The sequence below is a fragment of the Sander lucioperca genome, chromosome 13 (genome assembly GCF_008315115.2).
Source record: "Sander lucioperca isolate FBNREF2018 chromosome 13, SLUC_FBN_1.2, whole genome shotgun sequence".
NCBI classification, from domain to species: Eukaryota; Metazoa; Chordata; class Actinopteri; order Perciformes; family Percidae; genus Sander; species Sander lucioperca.
In genome coordinates, this window is record NC_050185.1 from 16,675,585 (window position 1) to 16,701,350 (window position 25,766).

General features: G+C 38.7%; 3 protein-coding genes across 11 annotated transcripts in view; 1 reads left to right on the forward strand and 2 right to left on the reverse strand.

Moving 5' to 3' along the window:
• Positions 1-299: 299 nt before the first annotated feature.
• Positions 300-8,463, forward strand: smad9 (SMAD family member 9). 2 transcript variants are annotated; one of them, XM_031280940.2, is made up of 8 exons: positions 300-412; positions 2,223-2,758; positions 4,451-4,666; positions 4,933-5,190; positions 5,368-5,478; positions 5,787-6,008; positions 7,321-7,577; positions 7,879-8,463. In XM_031280940.2, the coding sequence occupies exons 2-8, from the start codon at positions 2,563-2,565 to the stop codon at positions 8,020-8,022; spliced, it is 1,404 nt and encodes a 467-aa protein (XP_031136800.1). In that variant the 5' UTR covers positions 300-412; positions 2,223-2,562; the 3' UTR covers positions 8,023-8,463. The 2 variants fall into 2 exon arrangements, with proteins under 2 accessions (XP_031136800.1, XP_035846983.1); XM_035991090.1 differs by lacking the exon at positions 300-412 and adding an exon at positions 1,738-1,875.
• An 88-nt stretch (positions 8,464-8,551) lies between these two features.
• Positions 8,552-11,072, reverse strand: LOC116037130 (regulatory factor X-associated protein). Its single transcript, XM_031280942.2, has 3 exons — positions 10,328-11,072; positions 9,905-10,015; positions 8,552-9,499 (listed from the first exon to the last, which is right to left on the reverse strand). Exons 1-3 carry the CDS (start codon positions 10,754-10,756, stop codon positions 9,395-9,397), a joined length of 645 nt encoding a protein of 214 aa, XP_031136802.1. The 5' UTR covers positions 10,757-11,072; the 3' UTR covers positions 8,552-9,394.
• Positions 11,073-17,380: 6,308 nt separating this feature from the next.
• Positions 17,381-25,766, reverse strand: part of dclk1a (doublecortin-like kinase 1a) — a 45,839-nt gene continuing 37,453 nt past the window's right edge. For 7 of the 8 annotated variants that reach the window (XM_031280937.2, XM_031280933.2, XM_031280935.2 and 4 more), the window contains 10 exons: positions 25,156-25,328; positions 24,501-24,620; positions 22,778-22,924; positions 21,637-21,770; positions 21,339-21,416; positions 21,110-21,206; positions 20,919-20,999; positions 20,691-20,804; positions 20,390-20,463; positions 17,381-19,336 (listed from right to left, as the gene is read on the reverse strand). In XM_031280937.2, the coding sequence (XP_031136797.1) occupies positions 19,279-19,336; positions 20,390-20,463; positions 20,691-20,804; positions 20,919-20,999; positions 21,110-21,206; positions 21,339-21,416; positions 21,637-21,770; positions 22,778-22,924; positions 24,501-24,620; positions 25,156-25,328 (1,076 nt within the window). In that variant the 3' untranslated portion in view covers positions 17,381-19,278. The remainder of the gene's footprint in view (positions 19,337-20,389; positions 20,464-20,690; positions 20,805-20,918; positions 21,000-21,109; positions 21,207-21,338; positions 21,417-21,636; positions 21,771-22,777; positions 22,925-24,500; positions 24,621-25,155; positions 25,329-25,766) is intronic. The other variant, XM_035991089.1, reaches the window with a different exon arrangement.

Consider the following 25,766-nt stretch of genomic DNA (forward strand, 5'->3'; position numbering starts at 1 on the left):
TTATTCCTCTTTTTAGTAAACTTTAGCATGGGTATGGATACTTATGAGCAGCACTGTATATATATATATATATATATATAAATGTATTGATTATATTTGCATGTGGATCTAATCGGCTGTGTAAAACTTGTTTTTGTTTTCGACTGACACCTTCCAACTGCATAGTCAACAACGCTTTTATTTTGAAACGTGCATCTGGATGCAATCTTTATTGAGGCTGACTTGACACTTTAACGTCAACACACACACACACACACACACACACACACACACACACACACACACACACACACGCTCGCACACAAACAGACACACGCCTTCGCTGTTCCACTGTGCTGGCTCGACCTACTACAGACAGGGAAGCCTCCACACGTACAAGGCTGTCTGAGGTGCACTTGTTATCACAACATAGGTGAGTGAATAAACACATAATTGCATATTTCCAGAAATTTATAATTTCCTTTTTTATGTCCTATGTTGTTGTGGATGTGTTGCCAAGTTTAATATTTAAGATGGTTCTTGTTAAATACTATTAAATAATGTGCTCACTCCTACTGCCAGGCAACTTTTTGTGGATTAAATATTCTAGTATTGTTTTCATATATTGACATGACTGGGTTTAGACAAATATAATGTTATAGCTCAGAATAGATAATCAATAGATAGGCTAGGGCTATTAGTTCTAGTTAGGTAGCCTACTATTTTGAGCACAAAGTGAAGAATATTCAAGGAAGTGTTATTTCGGTTCTCTTTGAAACATGTACTTGACTGACTGATTGAAATTAAGTTTACAGTATAGTGACATGTTGTCAAACTAGGATGCTTTTGGGTGCCAAGCTTCTGTCTACCGTCAAGGTGTGCTTTTAGAGGTTAGGGCAGATACCGGATTCTGTAGCGGTAAAATGACTCGTTGTAGTCGTAGTAAAAGGAAACTGGCGTGTTTACTTTTTTGGGAAGGGGTGTCCTGGTGATAAAGCAGTAGGTAATTAGCCTATCTGAGCCTGCAGACTGAGTGACGCCAAGCTCCATAAAGCAGCAGCGGCAGACTGATGCCGCATTGAGCTCCTGCGCTTTTGCTGTAAACCCCAGCTGTCTTGTTTGTCTGCGGTAAACCGGTGTTGGTCACATAAACATAGGACATAATATAGGGCTGATTCACACTACTTCTTACCTGTGTGTATTTTGAGATCCATCTTATTGAACAGCCACAAAGTCTTTGATTTAAGTGGAAATTATATTGTGGTTATGTTGTGTATTTTAGAATAATAGGGTGTCCAAGCCATGTAGTTGTGGTTAAAAGGGCTTCACCTTTTATAAATTATTCGTCTGCATGGGCGGTTATAATCTGACATGCAAAATGATTTAGTCTACAACATTATTGCAAAAACTTTGAGTCAAACATGATAGGTGTTCTGCCACAGGAGATACAAGTAGATCACTATAATAAACTTAGGCTACCATTGAGTCTCAGACATACATAAATATTTGGGAAACGGTGGGTTGCTGCTGTAGTGATGCGCATCAAAGGGTTCCATGATTTTGATTGGGACTAACTATAAGTAGGTTACCTAAATATACTGGAATAGACTAAATACTTAATATTTTGTCTCTTTCTGTTCATCTAAAAACTAGGTGGTAGTCTATAGAAGAAATAAATACAAAAACAGTGAGAGCTCTCTGTCTGTCTGTCTGCCTCCCTCCCTCTCTCTCTCCCTCTCCCCCTCCTGTCCTGTGATGTGTTCTGGCCAGACAGTATGGCTCCTGGGCGTCAGTGGCATGATCATAGAAACAGAGGCCAGAAAGGACATTCCTCATTGTTGGTGAATATAGAAATGAGCTTGGTCATCTTGCCCTGCTCTTTCTGAAACAGTTTTGGTTTGTGTTTCATTTTCTCCATAGAGAATAATAACCTTGTTGCAGATGCAGGCATAGTCTCTGTATAATTGTCCAGCTGATACAGCCTCCTTATCATGGAAATCTACCTCTAAAGCCAAGATTGCTAAATATGAGTAGAATTTGCTCATGTGGTGTTCAGTCTTTGGTTTCATTCTGGCTGTTGTCATCACTCCAGACCAGCTTATCACCTTAGTGACTTTGGCTAAATTCCTTTTACAATTAAATCCCAAGTTCTCTTTTTTACCTAACCACTGAACTCTTTGTCCAGCCATGCATCAGTTTCAGCTAAATTAGACATTAATACTATTTCTCTCTTCTCTTGCCAGGTGATTGAAATTTGACCTGGATTTCTGTCTGTGTGAGGAATAACCTTCCCTGCAGGAGGCTTCAAATCCATAGCTGCCGGATCCCTTCTGTGCCAACACAGGAGAGGATTTAGAGTTTGCGCTGCACTGGGGGGAGTTCAACTCCACCAGCGTTGCTCGGAAGTAACAGCGGAATACAAAAAGCAGCCTCTGTTTACACAGACTCAACCCGCTACCTCTTTTATCCTTACTTCTGTCCCGGCTTCTCATTACTAGCCTCCTTACTCCTGTCCTCTGGGGAACGTTTATCCCTTTAACAGCATCCATCACCTCCCCTCGCCAATCATTTATCCATCTCATAATGAACTCCTCTGCCTCCATTACATCCCTATTCTCCTTCACCAGCCCAGCAGTAAAGCGCCTGCTGGGCTGGAAACAAGGGGATGAGGAGGAGAAGTGGGCGGAAAAGGCTGTGGATTCTCTAGTGAAGAAACTAAAGAAGAAGAAAGGGGCAATGGAGGAGCTGGAGAGAGCCCTCAGCTGCCCTGGGCAGCCCAGTGAGTATCACAGTTTTAAACAGTAGTAGTCTAGTCTAGTGGTTCCCAATCTGGAAGTCCCCCATCGAGAGGGTCACAAGATAAACATGCAGGGCCTTAAGAGGATTTACAGGATAAGAAAGAGGACAAAACATGCTACTGTCATACAAAATAGTTTATTGTTTCTGACATATGTCTTTAAAGTGCCCATATTATGAAAAAAACACTTTTTCTGGGATTTGGGGTGTTATGTTGTGTCTCTGGTGCTTCCACACACATACAAACTTTGAAAAAAATCCATCCATGCTGTTTAGAGTGAGATACAGTTTCTGAATGTGTCCTGCCTTCAGTCTCTGGGTGAGCTGTTCAAAATCGGCACGGCTTGTGACGTCACAAGCCGAAACGAGCTGGCTAACCGCAACCATTAGCTCGTAGCGTTAGCGTTAGCATGCTAATGCTAACGCTAGCATGCTACCTCGTTCTCAATAGCAAAGCACTGCTACAACACACACAAGTTCACCATAATCTACAAAAGAACTACTTACATGTGCGCCCTCATTTAGAAGTCTCCCAGCTAATCCTGCCTTGTAACTGACCGAAGTTGTAGAAACAGCCTTTCTTTTACTGTCTATGGAGCTAGCTAGCTGACATGATCTACATCTGAGCTACTGCACATGTGCGAGTGCAATCAAAGATAGTACAGAAGAAGAAGAAGAAAAGAGGTCTCACTCTGTAGCTAAAACAGAGACCAGCTGAAAAGAGGATCTGCAGCAGTGAGAGAGAGCGGTGCAGTACAACAAAAATATGGTGTTTTTTGAAAATTAAACCATGTAAACCTATTCTGGTACAACCTTAAAATACAATTATGAACCTGAAAATGAGCATAATATGGCTGCTTTAATGCCTAAAGTCTTTGCTTGTTTATGCTTTTTACTTCTACCTCGCTGGGCCTCTAAACAATATTCAAATGAAATAGTTTGAGTTAGAAAAAAATCCCTCTTTGGACTCACAACTTATTAATAATTATGCAACATGTGATGAGAGGGCACATGTAATGTTTTAGTTTAGGGGTCATAAGGTAAAAAGGTTAGGAACCACTGGTCTAGTCTGTAAAGAGGATGTTTCATACCTGTGGAGTCACAGGTTTTATTGCAACACATTCACCCCAATTCCGATGTGGTGTCAACTGCACATGGTAAATAAACTTGACCTCAAACAGATGCCATTTGTCAGTGTCTTGCACAACAAGACCGCTATTTTGAGCTGCTCTGGAAAAAAATATTCTTACTAAAAGCCTGAAACATTTAATTACACTACTCTTATTATCATTTATGTGACTTAAAATGCAGTACCATCAGGTTAACTGAAGATAGGCATTTGGTTCTAGTAGATCATAATTAGCTGAACTGAAATATACTGTAGTGTATACAAAGGTACAGCAGAGTTTCTGTTGGACTTCCAAATATCTTCTTGTACCTTGCAAACTTCCATTTTAAAAGTGCATAAGAGGTAGTAACTGCATAACATATACTTTTCATTGTCTAGAAAATACAAGACAAAGTACCAAGTGCTAATTTCAGTCTGATAACAATGGTAACAAATGTGTCACATCATGATTAGGGCTTCAAACAACGGAAATTTAAACGCACAACACAACCTGCTCATTTCTTCAAGCTGTAATAAAGTCTGTGCTGTTTAATTTGAATCCTTCAGGCAAGTGTGTGACAATTCCTCGGTCGCTGGACGGGAGGTTGCAGGTGTCCCACAGAAAGGGACTGCCCCATGTTATCTACTGCAGGGTGTGGCGCTGGCCTGACCTGCAGTCCCACCACGAGCTCAAAGCCCTAGAGTGCTGCGAGTTCGCTTTTGGCTCCAAGCAGAAGGACATCTGTGTTAACCCTTACCACTACAGGCGCGTGGAGACTCCAGGTACACATATCAGAGAACATCTTATAAATTTGCTGTAAAAAAAAGAAGAAAAAAAAATTGTTTCATTTTAATATCAGAACAGTACATTTTATTTTTGGATTCCCAAACAGAGACAGGACATTTGATCTAATACAATGTTCCCAAGCCAAAAGGATTTGCAGTAACATGATCTTTTATAACAGCATCTGGCTCTTGCTCTGGGTCTCTCTTTGTCTCCATTTGCTCCGTGTCTACCTTTTTCTTTCCTTTTTTTCGTCTCCTCTCAGTGCTGCCACCAGTTCTGGTCCCACGCCACAGCGAGTTCAATCCTCAACACAGTTTACTGGCGAAGTTCAGGAACGCCTCCCTGCACAACGAGCCTCTGATGCCCCAGAACGCCACCTACCCAGACTCCTTCCCTGCGCTGCCCTGCTCCTCCTTCTCTTCCTCCCCTTCTTCCTCCCTCGTCCAGTCTCCCACCTCACAGAGTTTCCCCAACTCCCCCAACAGCTCTGCAGAGCCTGGCAGTCCATATCACATCACAGGTAGGAATCAAAACAAGCAAGCTGATACTTTTAAGTGTTATGTCTATGTGAAATTGCAGCGAAATACCTGTCACGCCAGCAGGTTTCTGACTTTTTTTTATGACCTCTTTGATGAGTGCACATCAATTAGCTTTCCAACTTATCCTCTTATTATGATTTGTGACGTGCTTTTTCCAGCTGAGACTCCCCCTCCTCCGTATAGCATGATGGAGACGAGCCCTCAAGATGATGTAAAGCCCAACAACTCCACAGAAACCCTCAAACTCACATTTTCTGCTCCACACAGAGGTAACTTCAGTTCACACAAGAGGAGACATGCAGAAAATAGAAATGCATACATTATATATAGTATTGATGCATATTAAGTAACAAGCAATGTATACAATGACATAATGCAATTGTCTATCAAAAGTCTATGGATAAAGATTTTGTTATACTGTTTATACTGAGGCACTAACATCTCTAGTTATATTTGTACCACTGCAAGTAATGTCGCCAATGTTTACATCAATGTGATAATGTATCTAAAATTAAATATACCATAGGATATTTTACCCTTAATACCCAAGTAAAACCTTCCTTGTGTTCCTGTTTAGATTTACGGCCCGTATGTTACGAGGAACCAGAGTACTGGTGTTCAGTAGCTTATTACGAGCTTAACAACCGGGTCGGGGAGACTTTCCACGCATCGTCCCGCAGCGTCTTGGTAGACGGGTTTACGGACCCATCCAACAACAAGAACCGCTTCTGCCTCGGCCTGCTATCCAATGTCAACCGCAACTCCACCATCGAACACACACGCAGGCACATAGGCAAAGGTAGGCTGGATGACTCATGCAGGAAATTCAAATCGGAGCACAACCTTTTGAATAATTCCTTAATGGACTTTATATGGTATGAGCCATAGCAAGAACTGAGCGGAACGTTGTTTGCAAAAATGTTTCTACACACAAAGTTTTTTTTTTTTTTTTTTTTATAGATGCCCATTGAGTGCATGTGGATGTGTCTTTGTAAGCAATCACTTCACTATAGCTTGTCTCCTTGTGCTGAATCCTTCATGCCAAACATAGTTTTTTCTCATGATAAAAGAGTTTAGAAAGCCTGCCTTTGTTTGACAGACATCAAGCCTCTCTTGGTTACAGTAAACTGTGCACTCTGTGGTTTTGAATGATAGGGGTGAGTCAAAGGGTTGAGGGAATTTGGTCCCCAACTCACAGACGCAACTGACACTACTCAGACATTCCTCATTTAAAAGCAAAGACGTCCTTGTGGGTTTCGTCTGATATGAGAAAAACACCACATTTTCAGTTTGTATACAATAAAGTGATAGAATATGTATATCTTTAATTACATGTTTTCTTGGATACAAGCTGTTTTTTGCTCTTTTGACATGATGTGACATTTTAAGTGTTTGCACCACAGTAAAAGGACTGTTTTTTCTTCACTTTTTAATTTAAATGGATAATTCAGGTCTTTTGAAATGGGGTTGTATGAGGTACTTAGCAATAGTCAGTATTACCTACAATATATGGTGGTCCGGACGCCCCCAGAGAGAAGCAGACAGGAGTACCAGTATGGTAGCTAAGCAATGTGGACGGGGCCAGACAGCAAAACCTATTTTAACCACCTTAAAAAATGCCCACCTAAAAAAATCTATATCAGTTTAAGTGTACGCTATATTTAGAATATTTTCACCGCTTTACCTTGCCGTCAGACAGCCCTTTCCAATGGGAACTAAAGCCGTCTATGCTCTCTTCAAAGACTAGTTGCTGGTCTACCGCTGCCTCTATTGGTTAGTTTGTTAGTTCCTAACCCTTTTAAAACGTCAAACTAACTGATCAAGTCAGTGGTAGACCACAACTCCTGTGTTATGTAAAGTAAAATCATTGTTTTTGAGACTTTGAAGAGAGCATAGATGTATACAACAGCTTCAGTTCCCCGTCAGAAAGGGCTGTCTGTTTTAAGCTTCCGTGCCAGTACTCCTGTCTGCTTCTTCAAACTGGAGGCGTGCTGACCACCATCTACTGTAGGTAATACACTGACTATGGATAAGTACCTCATACAACCCCGCTTCAAAAGATCCAGACTATCACTTTAAGACTATTTGATTTCCTCCTCCATTTCTCTCAGGTTTACACCTGTACTATGTGGGCGGCGAGGTGTACGCAGAGTGTCTGAGCGACAGCAGTATCTTCGTCCAGAGCCGCAACTGCAACTTCCAGCATGGCTTCCACGCCACCACTGTGTGTAAGATCCCCAGCGGCTGTAGCCTGAAGATCTTCAACAACCAGCTGTTTGCCCAGCTCCTCGCTCAATCTGTTAACCATGGCTTTGAGGTCGTCTATGAGCTCACTAAGATGTGCACCATCCGCATGAGCTTTGTTAAGGTACTGAGCTTTCTGGTAAAATTAAGAAATTGGGAATAGGCACAGAAATGCAGATGGTGATCATCCTTTTGCCCACAATTCTGCTTGATCCCTAAAAGGCTTAATAGAGGGTTGGGTATCCACTCAAAGTTTCTCACTGTAACTTAATATGCTATTATTTTGGACTTGATGTGCTGTTGAGCATGCAAAATCCTACTGTACACAAGGTGGGATTACACTTGTTCACTTAGCACCCATTCTTTTTGATAGTTAATTGAACTGTCAACATGCGCAGCAAAGATTTATGGTTTCCTCTCCTCAGGGCTGGGGTGCTGAATACCACCGTCAGGATGTCACCAGCACCCCCTGCTGGATCGAAGTACATCTGCACGGGCCCCTGCAGTGGCTGGACAAGGTCCTCACACAGATGGGCTCCCCTCACAACCCCATTTCTTCAGTGTCATAACATGGACATACATGTGTGTGCTGTTGGTCCTTCACACAGGTAGTCGTAGATTCTGTATGTTCTGCTATGTCCAGGTTTTCCTATGGTCCCATCTCAAGCAAAATTACAAAAATATGATACCCACAGCTTTTGACATATCATGCCGCATAACTGAAACACGAGTGATTGAATTTCATTTTGCTCATGTACGTAGTTAAATAATCAAGTGTTCATTTATTTCAGTAAGACTGTGATACAGCATTTATTCTCTCTCTCTGTTGTTTGGGACATTAACTGCACTCCAAAATAAAAATGGGATTTATGTATCTGTAGGTACTGAAAGACTTTTACATGTTGTAAATGTTATTAGTTGTATGTACTGTATTTCCATGTGATGAATGTTTGACTTTATGTATTATTTGCTTATTACTTGTTCCATTAAAGTTGTTTTTTCTTAAAGAATCCAAATTTTTACAAGATTCGAATTTATACAGCATTTTTTCCCCATGTTAAAGAACAAAGCATCACATTGCAATACAAGCACACAGTCTCAATATTAGCATCATAATTTTACTCTGATACTCACAGCAGGATATATACTTACAATAGCATACAGTAGAGTACCGTACAACAGAGCTAGCATGACCAATATTTATCTCACCAAACTTATTTTGTGTTCTTTTTTTGTATACAGTTAGAATTTACTGTCCGTGCAGCAGCTACAGATAAACAGGGATATAAAATCTTGTGGTAAAAACAAGTCCTGAAAGCCCCACTTGACTGAGAGGATTCAGACATGCCTTACCCAATTGATTGTCACATGTAACAACACTTCATGTTCAAGAGAAAATATTTAAAAACAAAGTGAAGATCAATAATTCATTAAGAGAAAACAGACTTAAAAGTATTACAGGCAACACTAAAGCACACAAAGAAACAAATGGGTTTTTTTTATCAATGAAAAAGATGATCAAATTGAGCTCACAGTACTATTTCGTTGATGAACTGAGGCTTCAACATCTAATTCATTTTGACTAGACAATTACTACAATACCTTCATTATTATTGCCACATGAAGAAAGATAACTAACAGAAAGAATGGGAACTAAAAGGTAGATTCACAATAAGTAAATATAAAAAGAAATAGCACCAAACATTGTCAGAAATTCACGCCTTTTGAGGGATTTAGATCAGTCCACCAGTCTCTACACACCTTTAAAATGTCCCTTGATTACTTTATTGATTAGTTATTTTGTCTTCAGCATGGCTGTCTGGCTGGGGAAATTCACGTTTACAGTGTACGGTTACTATCCATTTACGCATGACGTGCCAGTGTTTCTTCAGTTCTCTCTATACATCACACACACCAAGGTAAAACACTGACAGGCTGGTGTCAACAGCCCTGGAACTGCTGCTGTGATTGGCTGCGGCTCTGTGTGGCCAGGAGTTGCTGCTGCTGCTGTAGGAAGCTGATCACCTCTGGACTTCTGAGCAATGACTGAAGGACACACATTCAAATTTCAGAGCAAAATACAACAGCCACAACACCTTACACAATTTCTCAATACATTGAAAACAATGTCTTCCAGTCTGGGTGGAAGAACAGAAACCCAATGTCAAACCTGCTCACTTAGAAACTTAGCAGATGCATGCAAGTAATGTGGACAATGTGTTCAGCCATGCTCTACAACTTAGCCTTGCTGCTGAGCATGGCAACATCAGGGGTCACTTAATAGTTTGAGTATGAACATGATGCAAAGCATATACCAAGCAACAAAAACTGCTCTGGAGGCTCGTGTTGGCCCTTTCAAAGTAGCTTCATGTTGTTTTTTTCTTTCAATTTGTCTGCCACCCATCTGGAGTTGCATGGCACAATCAGTCAATCTGACCGCCTATGACTTACCAGTCTTTTCTGGTTGAGGACCTGCTCTATCAGGGAGGGTCTGGCTGGTCGGTCCCCCATGGCACCCAGACGCTGTTTGTTTACAGACACAGGCCGCTCCTCTGAGTTTTCCTGGTTAACACACAAAAAAGACAAAAACAAGCTATTAACTAGGAGTGTTTTATTTGTATTGTGGTTCAGTAAAGTCTGAAGAACAGGGCCAGGAAAACACATGTGCCAATGAGTTCAGCCCTGGTAATGTAAACTGCATTGTAAACTGAGTTTACAACTCTCACATTCCAATCTTCTTCAGTCATCTACGTGTAGATATTAGTTGTAATAAAAGTGTACTTTGTATGGTTTTTATGGACAGTTTCCACCACATCATGATGGGATCAAATGAATGCATCTAGGTACAAAAGTACCAATTAAGCTTAATCTTACATCAAGTTTTCCACTGGACATGGCCTGATCACTCTTCTTCTTCTTGTACTTGTCTTTGTACATCTTGTTGCGGTGTTTTTTGCACATCCACGGTTTCCTCTGCTTGGCCACCTGCGTTGTGGTCTCCGTGCATCCGTCATAGGTGCACTGTTTGGGAGCGTTGTCGCCCTCCGAGGTCTCCTCGTCGTTGAGTTCCTCCGGGCTCGCGGCGCTGTCTCTGGGATCCGAAGTGTCCAGAACGTCGCTCTCCTCGTCCTGATCATCCATGTCGTAGGAGGAGACGTTGTTCTCCGGTTCGTGCGGCGTTATAACATTTCTGCTGTCAACTACTCCGCTTTTACTCACGTAGTACCTTTGTCCGTCTTTAGTGAGCAGGAGAGTTGAGTCTTTGTCTTTGTTTGCTGATGCTAAATTGTCATCTTCATTCATGATTGCGGTAACGTTACAAATACAGTATAACGTTAGCAGCAGCTAGCTAGCTAACTACCATCCCTTTGGAGTCAGCTCACGTTAGCTAGCTAGTTTAGTTAGCTAACACAGCTGCCCACCCACTTTCATATATTACTGGGCCTTCATCTGCTTTGAGGCGGTATGTCGTAAATATACCATGATTTGAAAAATAGTCGTATGACTTCTAGCCATGCTTCTAGCCGCCTACCATGATACCTCCATAGGTTTACTGTCACTATGCTCTCGCTGCATTTCGATAACAAGGATTTTCTTCTTCGCTGCAATGGTGCCATGTGTTAGAGTGATCCCTAGTGGTCAACACAACAAGTTTCAAGTAATTCCTTTTTATTCGTCATATGCTTTTATGTCTATGCACGGTCATAATGTAGGTTAACACCATAAGTTATCACCGGTACAACAAAATGTATTTGACAAGAGAACGGGTCAGCTCAGCAATAAAAAGCGCTATTCGTTTGTTTATATGTGTGATTTTTGTGGACTAGAAGAAGAGACTGTTTCCCATCTATTTCACTGTTTATTATACAAGAGCGTTCTGGATGGAGGTAGACACATTTAGAAGAAACTTAAGATAAATGTTGAAATAAATATGTTTGTGTGCTATGTTTTTGTCTAGATAAGATTGAAACTTATTATTATTATTATTATTATTATTATACAACTATTTATTATTTTTTTTAGAAATTTCCTTATCAATAAAAAAAAATGGTCAGGAAACAAGCCAACTTTCCTGCTCTTTATTAATGAATTTCAGCAATATAGCACCCTTTTATTTAATATTAAAACGATTTAAAACAAAAAAGCCATCAAGACCTTGACGTTTAACACATGCTCTGGCATTATGAATTGTAATTTTTTGTTCCTGTTTTGTAATGTCTATTCTATGTATCTGTGTGTACCTTTGTGTATGAACTTTTGTAGAATAAATAATGGAAAAAATAAGCACTAGTCCCTGTAATAAGAGCACTAGTCATATAAAATACAAAATGACAATAAGATGTAAGATAGGGTAAATATGAATATAACATAGCACTATAAAAAAATGAGGATTCCCTGGTGGCAGAGATCACAAAAACGTGAAATAACCTTCAGAAATCTTTGAGGGTACCTTACCTGAATGTTATTTATACTATTGTATGACACTGTTATGACATTATAACATTTATTTTTTACTTTTTTTGGCATACTAACATGTTTTGTGACATACTGTGCAATGACATTTTTTGTGATATGGTACAGTATTAAATGTTTATGGCATACTATATTATGACATTTGTTTAGACATTTTGTATGGCGTGCTATACTATGAATTAACATGTTAAATTATTAGATGTTGTATGGCACGCTATATCAAAACATTTTATGACAAACTATACTGTCTTTTTTAATAAAATTTCTTGTGACATTTTGATGATATACTATGCAATGGCTGTTTTATTAATTACATTTTGATGACATACTATACTATGACTTTTTAATACATTTTTGTGACATTTATTACAACATACTATACTATGACATATATATTTTATGACATACTATACTATGACTTTTTATGACTTTTTTTCGACATACTATACTATGACTTTTTAATGACTTTTTTTCAACATATTATACTATGACTTTTTATGACTTTTTTTCGACATACTTATACTATGACTTTTCATGGCTTTTTTCAACATATTATACTATGACTTTTTATGACTTTTTTCGATTTAATATACTATGATTTTTTTTCAACATACTATACTATGACTTTTTTCGACATACTATAGTATGCCTTTTCATGACTTTTTTGATCACCCAACCTTGCACTTAAAAAGGAACAGCTCTACCTCTGAGCCAACAAACGTTTGTTGAATGTCTCTTTCCGACATATTATATTATGACTGTTTATGACCTTTTCCTTGACTTTTTTCGACTGACTATACTGTGTTTTTTTTTTACAACATTCTACACTATGACTTTGACATACTATACTATGACTTTTTTCGACATACTATACCATGACTTTTTATGATTTTTTTCAACACACTATACTATGACTTTTTTAAAACCTTTTTTCGACATACTATAATATGACTTTTTACGACTTTTTTCGGCAAACTATGCTATGACTTTTTTTACGACATACTATACTATGACTGTTTATGAATTCTTTTGACATACTACACTATAACTTTAAATGACTTTTTCGACTTACTATACTATGACTTTTTTTACGACGTACTATTCTATGACTTTTTTTGACTTTTTTCGACATACTATAATATGACTTTTCATGACTTTTTTTCAACATACTGTAACTTTTGTGAAAAAGAAACTTAACCTGGGATTGATCTCCCTACCTTCAACTTGTGAAACAACAACTATACCTCTGAGCCATCAACCTTGGTGTACACTTTTCCTGACATATTTTACTATGACTTTTTATGACTTTTAATCAACATACTATACTATGACTTTAAAAAAAACTTCACAGGAAGAGCTTGATCTCCCAAACTTACATTCATGAGGTAACAACTCTACCTCTGAGCCATCAGCCTTTTGTCTTAAATCTTTTTTTGACATATTATACTATAACTGTTTTAATAATATGTTATGTTACCTTTTCCTTGATTTTTTTCGACTGACTATACTGTGAGTTTTTACGACTTTTTTCGACATACTATACTATGACTTTTTTGAAAAAGAGCCTTTGCAGGAGGATCCTGGGATTGATCATCCAACCTTGCTTTATGAGCCAACAACTCTACGTGTGAGCCACCAGCATTTGGTCTTATAACTTTTTTCAACATATTCTAGTATGACTGTTTATGACTTTTTTCAACATTTACGACATACTATATTATGACGTTTTATGACTTTTTTGACATACTATACTATAACTTTTTTACCACATACTGTATTATTATGTTTTATGACTTTTTTCGACATACTATAATATGACTCTTTTTATAAAATACTATACTATGACTTTTTATGCCTTTTTTCGATAACTAAACTATGAGTTTTTTTAAAAGAAACTTCTGAACAGGATACTGGGATCAATCTACCAATCCAGCATTCATGAGGAAACAACTCTACCTCTGAGCCACCAATCTCCTGTTATTCTGCTTAGACATACTATACTATGACTTTTTATGATTTTTTTTTTCGACATACTACACTCTGACTACTTACGAAATACTATGTTATGACTTTTTTCAACATACTATACTATGACGTTTTTCCACATATTATACCATGAAAAATTTTTAAAATTTTTTTTTAAAAATAAACTTTGCAGGAAGAGCCTAGAATTGATCTGCCAACCTCATGTATATGTAACAACTCTACCTCCAAGCCACCAGCCTTTTGTTTTCTTACTATGTTATGACTTTTTTGTAACTTACTATACGATGACTTTTTTACGACATTTTTTTTATATACCATACTATGACTTTTTTTTACTTTTTCAACATACTATACTATGACTTTTTTAAATTAAATTTCACAGGAAGAGCCTGGGATTGATCTGCCATCCTTATGCATATGCAGTAATAACTCTACCTCCAAGCCACCAGCCTTTTGTGCTCTTTGTAGACATACTATCCTATGACTTTTCATGACTTTTTTTGACATACTATACTATGACTTTTTATGACATACTATACTATGACTTTTTTTGACATACAATACTATGACTTTTTTACGGTATACTATACTATGACGTTTTATTACTTTTTTCGACATGTTATACTATGACTCTTTTTACGAAATGCTATGCTATGACTTTGTTTGACATACAATATTATGACTTTTCATGGGTTTTTTCGACATACTATGCTATGGCTTTTTATACGTTTTTTTAGACATACTATCCTCTGACATTTTTTTAAAGAAACTTCACGGGAAGAGTTTATGACTTTTTTATGACATACTATGCTATGACTTTTTATGACTTTTTTCGACATGACTTTTTTGATATGGTATATTATGAATTTTTTTTCCACATACTATACTAGAAACTTTTTATGACTTTTTTCGACATACTATACTATACTTTTTATGAATTCTTTTTGATATATTATACTATGCCTTTTTTTTTTGTTTACTATTTTGACATACTATACTATGACTTTTCAAAGGAAGAGCTTATGCATATGAGGCAATAACTCTACCTCTGAGGCACCAGCCTTTTGTTGTTTGACATGTTTTTAAATACATACTATGCCTTTTTTTAAACATTATCGACATACTATACTATGACTTTTTTGAAAATTAAACTTCACGGGAAGGGCCTGGGATTGATCTGCCATCCTTCTGTACATGACGTAATAACTCTACCGACTAAGCGACTTTGAGTCCTTGAAAAGCACTATACAAATTCAATTTATTATTATTATTATTATTATTATTATTATTATTATTATTATTATTATTATTATTACCTCCGAGCCACCAGCCTTTTGTTTTTTATACCATGACTTTTTTTTTTACATACTATACTATGACTTTTTATGACTTTTGTCGACATACTATACATTGACTTTTTCCAACATACTATACTATTACTTTTAATGAATTTTTATGACATACTACACTGTGACTTTTTTATGACATACTAACTTTTACTTTTTATTATCATCATACTATACTATGACTTTTATTGCGAAATACTATGCTATGACTTTTTATTACTTTTTTTTTTTTTTTTTTACTTTTTTCGATATAATATACTATGACTTTTTATTACTTTTTTCGACATACTATACCATGATATTTAATGACTTTTTTCGTTTTACTATAACTTGACTTTTTTTCGACATACAATATTATGACTTTTCATGGGTTTTTTCGACATACTATACTATGGCTTTTTATACGTTTTTTAGACATACTATCCCCTGATTTTTTTTAAAGAAACTTCACGGGAGGAGTTTATACTATATACTATACTATGGCTTTTTATGACTTTTTTTTACATACTATACTATGACTTTTTTTTACGACATACTGTACTATGACTTTTTTACGACATACTATGCTATGATTTTTTATGACTTTTTTCGACTTACTATACTGTGACTTTTTTTACGACATACTATGCTATGACTTTTTATGACTTTTTTTCGAAATACTATACTATGACTTTTTTTGACATAGTATATTATGACTTTTTTTTCGACATACTATACTATGACTTTATTCCGGGTTGTTATGACATACTATACTATGAGTTTTTTAATTACTTTTTTTTACAACATACCATATACTACTTTTTAATTACTTTTTTGTGACATACTACACTATGACTTTTTATAACTTTATGAAATACTATACAATAAAATATTGTAAAAATGTGTGTAGCATACGATACTATGACTTTTGTACAACATTTTTTATGGCATGTTATTTTGATTTTTGTATGACAAACTAAACTAGCTGAAAGTTTAGAAAGGTGGTCACCTTTTCTGGAGGCAGAGATACTTTACAGTTTACAAAAGTTTCACAGAAAGTGCTCAGACCTGCAATGTCTCCACTGTTTATAATAGTGTTCTGCAGATAAGAATAGAAATAAAGTGTCAAGGTTTGGGAATATGCCTGACAAGATCATAGGGAAAACACAGAGGCAGCTGTGCGAGAGCCAGTATTGGTGCTGTAACAGGCAGAAAACCATGAAGCACATTCAACTCGCAAGGTTTAATCTGAAAGGGACTACAGGACTGGGGGACAAAACATTTTTATTGTTATGATGTTTATCTGTTTTTAATGCCACCTGCAATTTCTCAAAAAATTCTATTATATAGGTCTGAGAAAGTTCCCTCTATCATATCACCTGTACATGCCATGTCTCTGACTTCAGGTGTTGTGGGATTCATAACTACAAAAGTAATCCTCTAATCAAATGCAACTCTGTAGATAGCAACAGAAACAAAAACTAAGTAGGAGGATGTGCAATTATTTGACAGGACAAATTTACCATTAAATAAATATGTATGCATGATGTTTGTATGATCCTTGGTGATCCATTACCACAGGAATTGTTTTAAAGGGTTTTTTTTTAAATTACACCAACTAAACACATTAAAGCTTTCAAACGACACAGATGATTTGTTTTTGAAACAATGTTTTCATTATTACTTTTATTATTGATAGACAATTGTTTAACAGAGGTACAGGTATTAGTATTGCAACAGATTGTAATACTGTGGAGCAGCAGTGAGAGCACTTTGGTAAACCACATGTGCCCTTGTGCTGGAGAGAGTGGATTTCAACAGCACAACAAATTCATACTGATCTGGTCAATATGGCAGCACATAACTGTATATGTGTGATGATGAGAATAAATACAGAAAATGACAGACAAATGTGACGATTGCAAGGAGAAAACCAAAAACCGAAATCGCATTGCACTTCTCTCTCTCTTCTGGCTTCTCCTCTCAGCTATCTCACATCAGTTACTGGAAATCCCTTGCCAGTGGCTTTTGCAAAGGAAGTGACATCATTCCCAGTGTCTAACAAGAAGCAAAGATGTAGGTATCCTCTTCTTCTATTTGTCTGTGTATATCTACCCAGGCGGTACAACGTCAGTTCGAAATGTTTTTTTTTTTTTTCAACTTATCTGTATTGTTTCATTTCAACTTGATGATCTCCTCTAGGTTATTTTTTTCTTTGCTGACTGACAGATACACATGTATGACAGTTGTTTTTTTTACAGTTTCCAAAGACTTAGCTACTAGTAAAGAAATATACTGTATTGTGAACTATCAAAATAAATGAAATTATGTTATTTACATAACATATAAACAATACTTCATCACAAACTGTTTTGTTTTATAAGAATAGGCTACTGTATGTCTGGCATGCTTTCATCTGAATAAATGAAGCCATGAATGAGGTTGTACAGAGCTAAAATATATCCTCTTCTCTCCTTTTAACTGTTCTGCTTTCCAAGAGTGCTGCTGGTTCTCCGACATCCATACTGTCTTTCTTGACTGCAACTAGACTGCAGTACTTTGTGCAAATAGGCAGCCCTCATAAACGGTTAATTGTATACATTTACAACCTAAAACATATCTCTGAACCCATACAACTGGTACACCTAGGCTAAAACAATTATACCTTTCTTTACTGCTGGGATAGGTGGATGAAATAAGCCTTCAGTGTTGGGGAAAATGTAAACAAGGCTTCATATGTGAATATAAGCATCACAAAATATCAAAATTAATATATCAATTCAGAATGATTGTGAAAATGTGCGCACTGAGGAAAAAATGTTGAGTTTGCTACACAAGCACCTGAATGCTGCTGAATTTTGTGTATCAATATGTCATGAACGAAGCAGTTGACAAAATTACAAGCAGGGATCAAATGCACCATTGTTGTCTTAATAGCAGTCTGTGTAAATTGTAAACTGCAATACTGCAATCCAACATTACAGGAAGGCAACGCCAATACTGTGTGGAGCACAGAATTATACTGTAGCACAAGTGCTGTCTTTGATGATCTATCTTCTTATGAACACTGTATTTAACACATTTGTAAGAAAAACTCCTTTCTCTACACACTGTAGCTCTGATCTTCCCACATTAGTCTCTGGTAGCCTAACATTTCTGAGCTCTACTTCTACACACTTTTCAATTATTTTCTTTACACCAAGCTCTTAGGACAAATCAACAAAAACATATCCTTTATGAGAAAGGGAAACACATATTAAAAAATGCAGTGAATAAGGAATGATTAAATAAGGTTCAATAAAACATGAACATTAGTCCATATTCTCATATTGCCTTGTAGAGCTGCTCCACCATAAGGAAGTTTCCATGTTGAGCCTGGATCATCACTGAAGGGTAAACAATACTGTCTCCCTTTCTCGCTCCTTGAGCTTAGCAACATGTGCTCATATGAGAGAATGTTAAAAATAAATAAATAAAAAGTATTTCGCCACATTCCACCTTTTCCCTCGTGTTCTCTGTTTCTTGTTGCCTCTATAGTCTTTCTCCCAACCTCTCTACCCTCTTTTCCTCTATCCACCCTTTGATCTATCTCTCCTCCAGGTTTGGAAAGATGGATTCAGGGGAGCTAAAAGTTATCTCTGATTTCTCTTTTTTTTTTTAATCCTCCACAGTTTTCCCCAGGTTCACCCCCAGCCTTAGATAGAAGACTGTGGGGAAGCTGACGTCTCCTCTTCCTCCTCCTCCATATAGAGGGAGGAGCTGGATGAGGATTTTCCCCACTCGCTTCTTCCTCCTCCACTCCGCCTCCTCTCTAGAAGGGCGAGTTGGGGGAGTGGACGATACTGGCTGAGCTGATGGAGATGTCATCAGAGTCAGATGGGAGGCTGGGGTTTGGGGAAGGGTCAGAGCAAGTGTCAGGGGTCAGAGAGGGAGGGGCCATGGGCAGGCCAGGGAGGCAACTGGGAGGCTCCGCCCACAGTGTTTTCGTTGTTGATGTTGTTACTGTTGTCATTGTCAGCATCATCTGCAAAGGCAGTGGCTTCACATTCGGGTGGCGTCCTCGTCTGAGAACCTGCCCCTCCTTATCAAGAGGGGTGGCCTGAATGAGGATGGAACAGGAGAATATTATGATTAGATCCTCTGATGCAGGGATTCAGTAGCCAGTAATCCAGTATGGAGGATCAGGAGAGCCTTGCACATGTGCATTAAGTTATTAATTGATATTTATTGGACAGTCAGAAGAGGGATTAAATTGTAAATTTATAAACGGATCTATAAACTATACCTAAATTAAACTGTCAATTAAAATGTATTTATCAATACCTAAATGAAAGATTTTGATGCAACATCACAGTTGCTTAAATTATTATTAATCAACATTTGCAGCTGGATAAATACACTAAATCTTTGTTGTTTTGTTGTGAATTCATCTGTCAAAGTCTGTTATTAATTCCTCTTGTCAGTGTCCACATTTCTGTAAATATCAACCAGTCAAATTATAACTGTAAACCTTTATAATGAACCTCTTGGTCCTCCATGAATCAATGGTGGATAAAGTCACACAACAGGAATTCGACAATGGGAGCTGAATAGCAAGCTCAGGTATTCGTACAGGCAGCCAGGTAGGGAGTATGACATCAATCCTACATCACTTGATTGTGACAAGCCTACAAAGGAGCAGGATTATTTCTTTGGAAGGCAGCATTCACAAAGAAATATTGTAATCAGAAAGTGACTGTTACTCAGTGAATACCTCAGCAACACTTTGTTGTCAAAGATATGAGTACATGTTCAACAGAGAAATAGGAGAAACATGCACAAGGGTAATTTTAAGGGTAACTTTCACTTCCTTATTTACATACATTTCGAAATCCAGGAGACATTCATATACCGTGACACAACATAGAGGACAAGGCTTTAGCAAAAGATAGACGTCAAGGATGCATGTGCTGCATGAAATATGTGTTTACAGCGGGTGAGGGATGAAAGGGAAGAAGACCACAGAGCAGGAACGACAACGACAACAAAGCAGCACAGCAGCAGCCAGTCAGCAGGGATGCACGCAGGGAGGAGGGAGGCAGCAATTTCAGAGACACTATTTTGCTTTGTTTTTATTTCTTGCTGGTTGTGTCTCTATAGAAACCTGCCGTACCTTATCCAGTACATGGCCGGGTGCTGGTAGAAATCCAACGACCCAGATCTCTGCATAGAAAAACTGTCGTCCAACTGAATACAAAAAGAAACCAGCACAATTAATCTAAACACCAGTTCACTTAAAAAACAGAACAAACTTCACTCAGAAAGTCGTGTCTGTCTTATGAGGCAGAATAAATCAACTTTTTTTTTTTTTTGTAGACCTCCGTATAAACCAATTCAACTACAACTTTATATGAACCTTACAATCTCTCAGACCAGTTGGTTTATGGATGGTCGTGTTTGTGGTGGTGACTTACAGAAATGACTGACACTCCTGCAGTGGTGTCATTGACCTTCGGACTGGTGTTGAAGTGCTTCTTTATCTTCCCTGCTACTGACAACTGATGATCATTCTCACATAGACCCTCATCCTGTATCGAGCAAAGGGGAGAGGAGACGAAGAAAATTCAGCGCGTATGTGAAAATATAACGACTCAATAGATGTGATCCTCAAGATCTGTGAGCTCACTTAACTATGTACTTACAGTGACCCAAGGGTGTTCTAGCACCTGGAGGGCAGTGTATCTCTGATCCACTTCCACTTCCAGCATGGATCGAATCAGCTCCTTCAGCAGCAAACAAACATTGGTGAGTCAAGTCAATTTCCTCCAACGTGGGGATTTGTTCACAACACAGGCAAACAGATCATGTCGGTCTTATTAATTTAGATATTCACCTTAGCAGTCTCTGACACGTTGTCCCAGTATGGTAGAGGAAATTCTAGCTGTCCCATTAGTATTTGATCAAAAAGCACTTCCTGATCGTCACTGCTCCTGCAAACAATAGAATATTGCTCTGATTGACATTGTTCACAGCGGTAAAGATGCCATTCAGGAAACTCATCCACAACTGTGTGTGTGACATTATTTCGAGAGTGACTTTTAAAGCAGTAAAAGTGTTCTTACCCTCTAAAGGGTGGGAAACCACACAGCAGGATGTAAGTGATGACTCCAGCTGCCCAGATGTCCACCTTAAGGCCATACCTGCACAAAGACAAAGATATATAATGACTTCAAGGCAAAGATAAAGAAAAAGAAGGGAACATGCAGAGCAGCAATTTATTTGCAAGAGTACGAAATATTTTTAATCTGTAACCTGCCGCCTAACTGCATTAAGACATGACTCATCACACATTGAGTGTGGCCTGTGTGTCATTCCTCTGATTTGTCCCTGAAACCTCAACTCTGCTACTGATGCTCTTACCCTGTTTCTGCGATGATTTCAGGTGCTACATATGTCGGGGTCCCGCAGACAGTGTAGAGAGGTCCGTCCACCACAGTCGCCAAACCAAAGTCTCCCAGTTTCAGGCTTTTGCTGCCGTCTGCATGCTCATACACCTAGGCACATAGTTTTAAGTTTATAGTTTTTGTTCGTACAAAAATGTTACTATCCTGCCCCGGGTCAAATCCGTGGGGGGCATTGGGGGTTAGCGGTGTGCATTGCTGTCTGCTACAGTGTCCTTTTGTTTATCGGTGTTTTAAGCCCCCAACGTCTCCTTCCAGGCAGTGCTACCTAGAAGGCACTAGGATTAGGCAATGGTTATGGTTATGGTTATGGTTATGGTTAGGTGCCTTGAAATCAACGGTTGCAGCGCTGCCTTGAAGTCGTTTAGGCAGTGGTTATGGTTGGGGTTAGGGTTAGGTGCCTTGAAGTCAACAGTCGCAGCGCTGCCTGGAAGGAGACGTTGGGGGCTTAAAACACCATTGAGCTGTCCTTTTTGATAGCACCACTGGGGGGCACCAAGGTCTGACATTTTCAAATCCTACACATAGGGCTTTAAACAAGTACTTCCAGTGACTTGCAATTAACACTCGCACTGGCGAAGAAGTAGTTCAGTGTACCGTACATGTTTGTGCATGTAAGAGAGAGGTGGCCTTATAAAACAGTATAACTACAAACAATCTATGACCTTATAAAACATATACAACGCATTTTAATATTCAGACATTTCAGCATCTTTCAACTCATTGTTTAGGGTGTATGGACCACATCTTCTTCCACAAGTCAGGCCCGACCATCACATGTAAGGAGTGACTCTGGGTGGTGGATGGGGCAAAGGAGGGGATTAAGAACAGCGGTTGAGGGAAGAGGATGAGAAGACAACAAGGAGGTCAACATAAGGGAGAAGGAGGGAGGGAAGACACATACAAAGCAGGCTGGAGAAGGAGTGTGCGGGAGGTGTGAGGGCAGCAGGGATGACTCATCTCTCTTCTCTGTGAGAGTCCAGAGTGAGTGATATTACTTCACTGTTCATTCAGAAAGGAGGGAGGCTAATGATGCAGTGAGTTATATGACCATGTACACACAGTAAAGACACATGCAGACCCACTCTGTGTGAACTCACCAACAGGTTTTCTGGTTTGATGTCTCTGTGCACAATGTTCAGGCTGTGGAGGTATTTGATGGCGTTGGCCAGATTGTAGAGCATGCCGCTAGCATCTCTCTCTGTGTACCTGTTGGCGGAGGTGATGGCATCAAACAGATCTCCCCCCTGCGGAAAAATCATGATGGGCAGACGGGTTGTCAATATTAGGAACAATGTCACAGGGGTTTGTTTGGCATTTTCACACACAGAACCTGACAGGTTCACTTCCATGTTTTCACAGTATCATCTTTTCTGCTGAGAAGAGTTAACTAAAAAGTGGATTTAGAGGATTTCCGTTTGCTCAGCAGCTGGAGGGGTAAACTGTGTCCTCATTCCTCCCCTAGGTTGAAACATCTCCTCCTACCCGTCTTTAATATTTCCCTTTCATTTAAATGTTTTCCTGTAATTTCACGTTTTCCTCTTTTCTTGCAGGCTTTTTTTCACTTCTCATATAATTCTGTATGAAAACCCCCTCCTCTTATCTCTCTCTCTATGTCTCTCTCATCCTCTCTCTCCCTGAGTGGACTAAATGGAACAGAGGCTTAAAATAGGGCTGGATCTCTCTAACTCTTTCTCCCAGCACAGACTCAGACACACTGTCAGCGTCTGGCCTGCACAGCAATGGTTATTTAAACATGAGCACTGTCAGTCTCTAACTAGTGCATTTGCACTTCTCTACCCCCACTGTGTGGTCAAAAGTATGTGGACACACATACATTCTCAGAACTTCTCATTTCCAAAAGCATAGACATTAATATGCTGGTATAACATCCTCCATTCTTCTTGGGAGGCACAAGATTTCCACAAGATTTTGGAATCTTGCTGCAGAGAGTTAGTGAAGTCAGCCATGGGTGTTGTTGGGTGACGAAGCATGGCTCAGTTCTTTCATGCCATAATTTAAAACTATTTATTCAGCCTTGCTTTGTTATGTTAAAGCCTACCCTGTTGCCACAAAGCTGGAAGCACACTATTGTCTGACATATAATAATAATTTTTTTTATTAAATTTCCCTTTATTGAAACTAAAGGACCCAGCCCAAAACAGCACCAAAGAACACAAAATGTATGCCATACTTCCGGCTGTATTTTGTGTAATCTGTTTCCCTCTCTCACTGCTCTTACCCTTCGCCTCCCCTCTCAATGCATCCATCTGACTCTTTCCCTCTCTCAGTCCCTGCCACTCTCGCAGAGACTCTCTGCACCTCATTCATTCACAGCCTCCTCTCGATCCTCCTACTTTGGACGCACTCACACGTACACACACTTCTTCCACAGATCGCCTCTCATTTATATTCTGTAGTACTCTACACCACAACATGAACAGATGGATCACATTCCTGGCTCCTGAATTATGCACAAACATTTCTTGACTCAGAGAGCAAGAGAGAATAAAGAATGTGAACACACGAGCGCTTCGGGCCACAGACCAATTCTCTGGATCCCACAGTGTGTGACTGGTTATCAATTTATCATTTGCTTCACTAGTTGAATGTTGCAGCTCAGTCTCTGTTGCCGTTTCTGCCTCTGTGCTCCTCTCTGTCGCGCTCAAGCTGGAGATAATGATCACTGATATATATAGAGAATAGATCTATCCATTATCTTAGTCAGGCCAAATATCCCAGCCTGTCCATAACCAGGGGAGAATGACCCACAAACATATAAAAATAAACTTGTAATTATAGTATACAAACATGGCTACACACCTTGACCAGCTCCATGACCAGATAGAGTTCGCTGTAAGTGTCCATCTCTTCTATGAGCAGGACAATATTTGGATGTTTAACCCTGCAGAGGATGGCCACCTCGTTTTGGATCATGTGCTCCTAGAAATAAGAATTGAAACACATTTATTAAGAGGAATAAAGAGTAACTTAACACCAGGCCCTCTGTTGGTGTGATGGGTGTGGTAAGACGTGTGCTCTGGTGCACCTTTAACCACACTTAACAATGATACACACTGACACACTGAAGCACACTTCTACATCGCTGCAGCAAGGTGAGAATTTAAACCACTGGAGGTCAGCGAAAACATGATTTTCAGATGGTGTTCACTTGCTCTTTAACTGACACAGATTTAGATTAATTAGCCTAAAAATGTTGGTGAAGGGACTCCTGTTACACTAATCCTGCATAACTGATGAATTGCAAACTGTTTAGTTCTTTTTCGCTGTTCCTTAGTTTCATTGACATTGAAAAATTTGAGTCATTTTCAAAAGAGCTACTTTTGTACACATATTTGAGCAGCATTCAACGCAAGTTATCTTTTTTTTCTAGTAACATTTAAGCCAAGCAACAGTATTCCTACTTGAGTGGGGTAGCCTTGCACAGTACTCTTTTGCCTTTGGAGTCATAGTTTACCTTGCCTCTGCATTTGCCCTTGTTGATGATCTTCAGAGCATACTCCCGTCCTGTGGAGTGCTCCACACATTCCCGGACGACTGCAAAGTTTCCATCACCTAACATACGTCCCACCTTGTAGCGATCCGATATGTAGGACGGCACAGCTGGAACCTCATTGACTAGAACCTCAGCTGCAGGGAGGAAGAACGAGGTTTAGAGCGGCTGAGGGACTCAAGTGGTTTGTACCCTTTTTTCATGCTGATAAGGATTCATTGTACAGAGGACCTAAAGAGCTTTGTTTAAGGCTAAATAACTGACTTCTAATAACATTGATATTGAAAAGGACATGAATGAACATGGAGATGTATTTTATTTTTCAAATTGAGTTTCAAATCAATGAGGGCTCTAGTTACATCCGACAGAACTAACTGGTGGATTAAATTGCAAATGTATGCAATTAATGTTCAGTGAAATATGAATTAATTAATCGATGTATAACATTTGAGAAGGTTCTCTGGGTCCTCTAAAGGTAAATTAAATCAAAGATGAAGATGTCAGAATGAAATTGCCAAAGATCTGTGACTTAACATAAAAGAGCACTTGGTACAGAACATTCTTGGTATAACCTT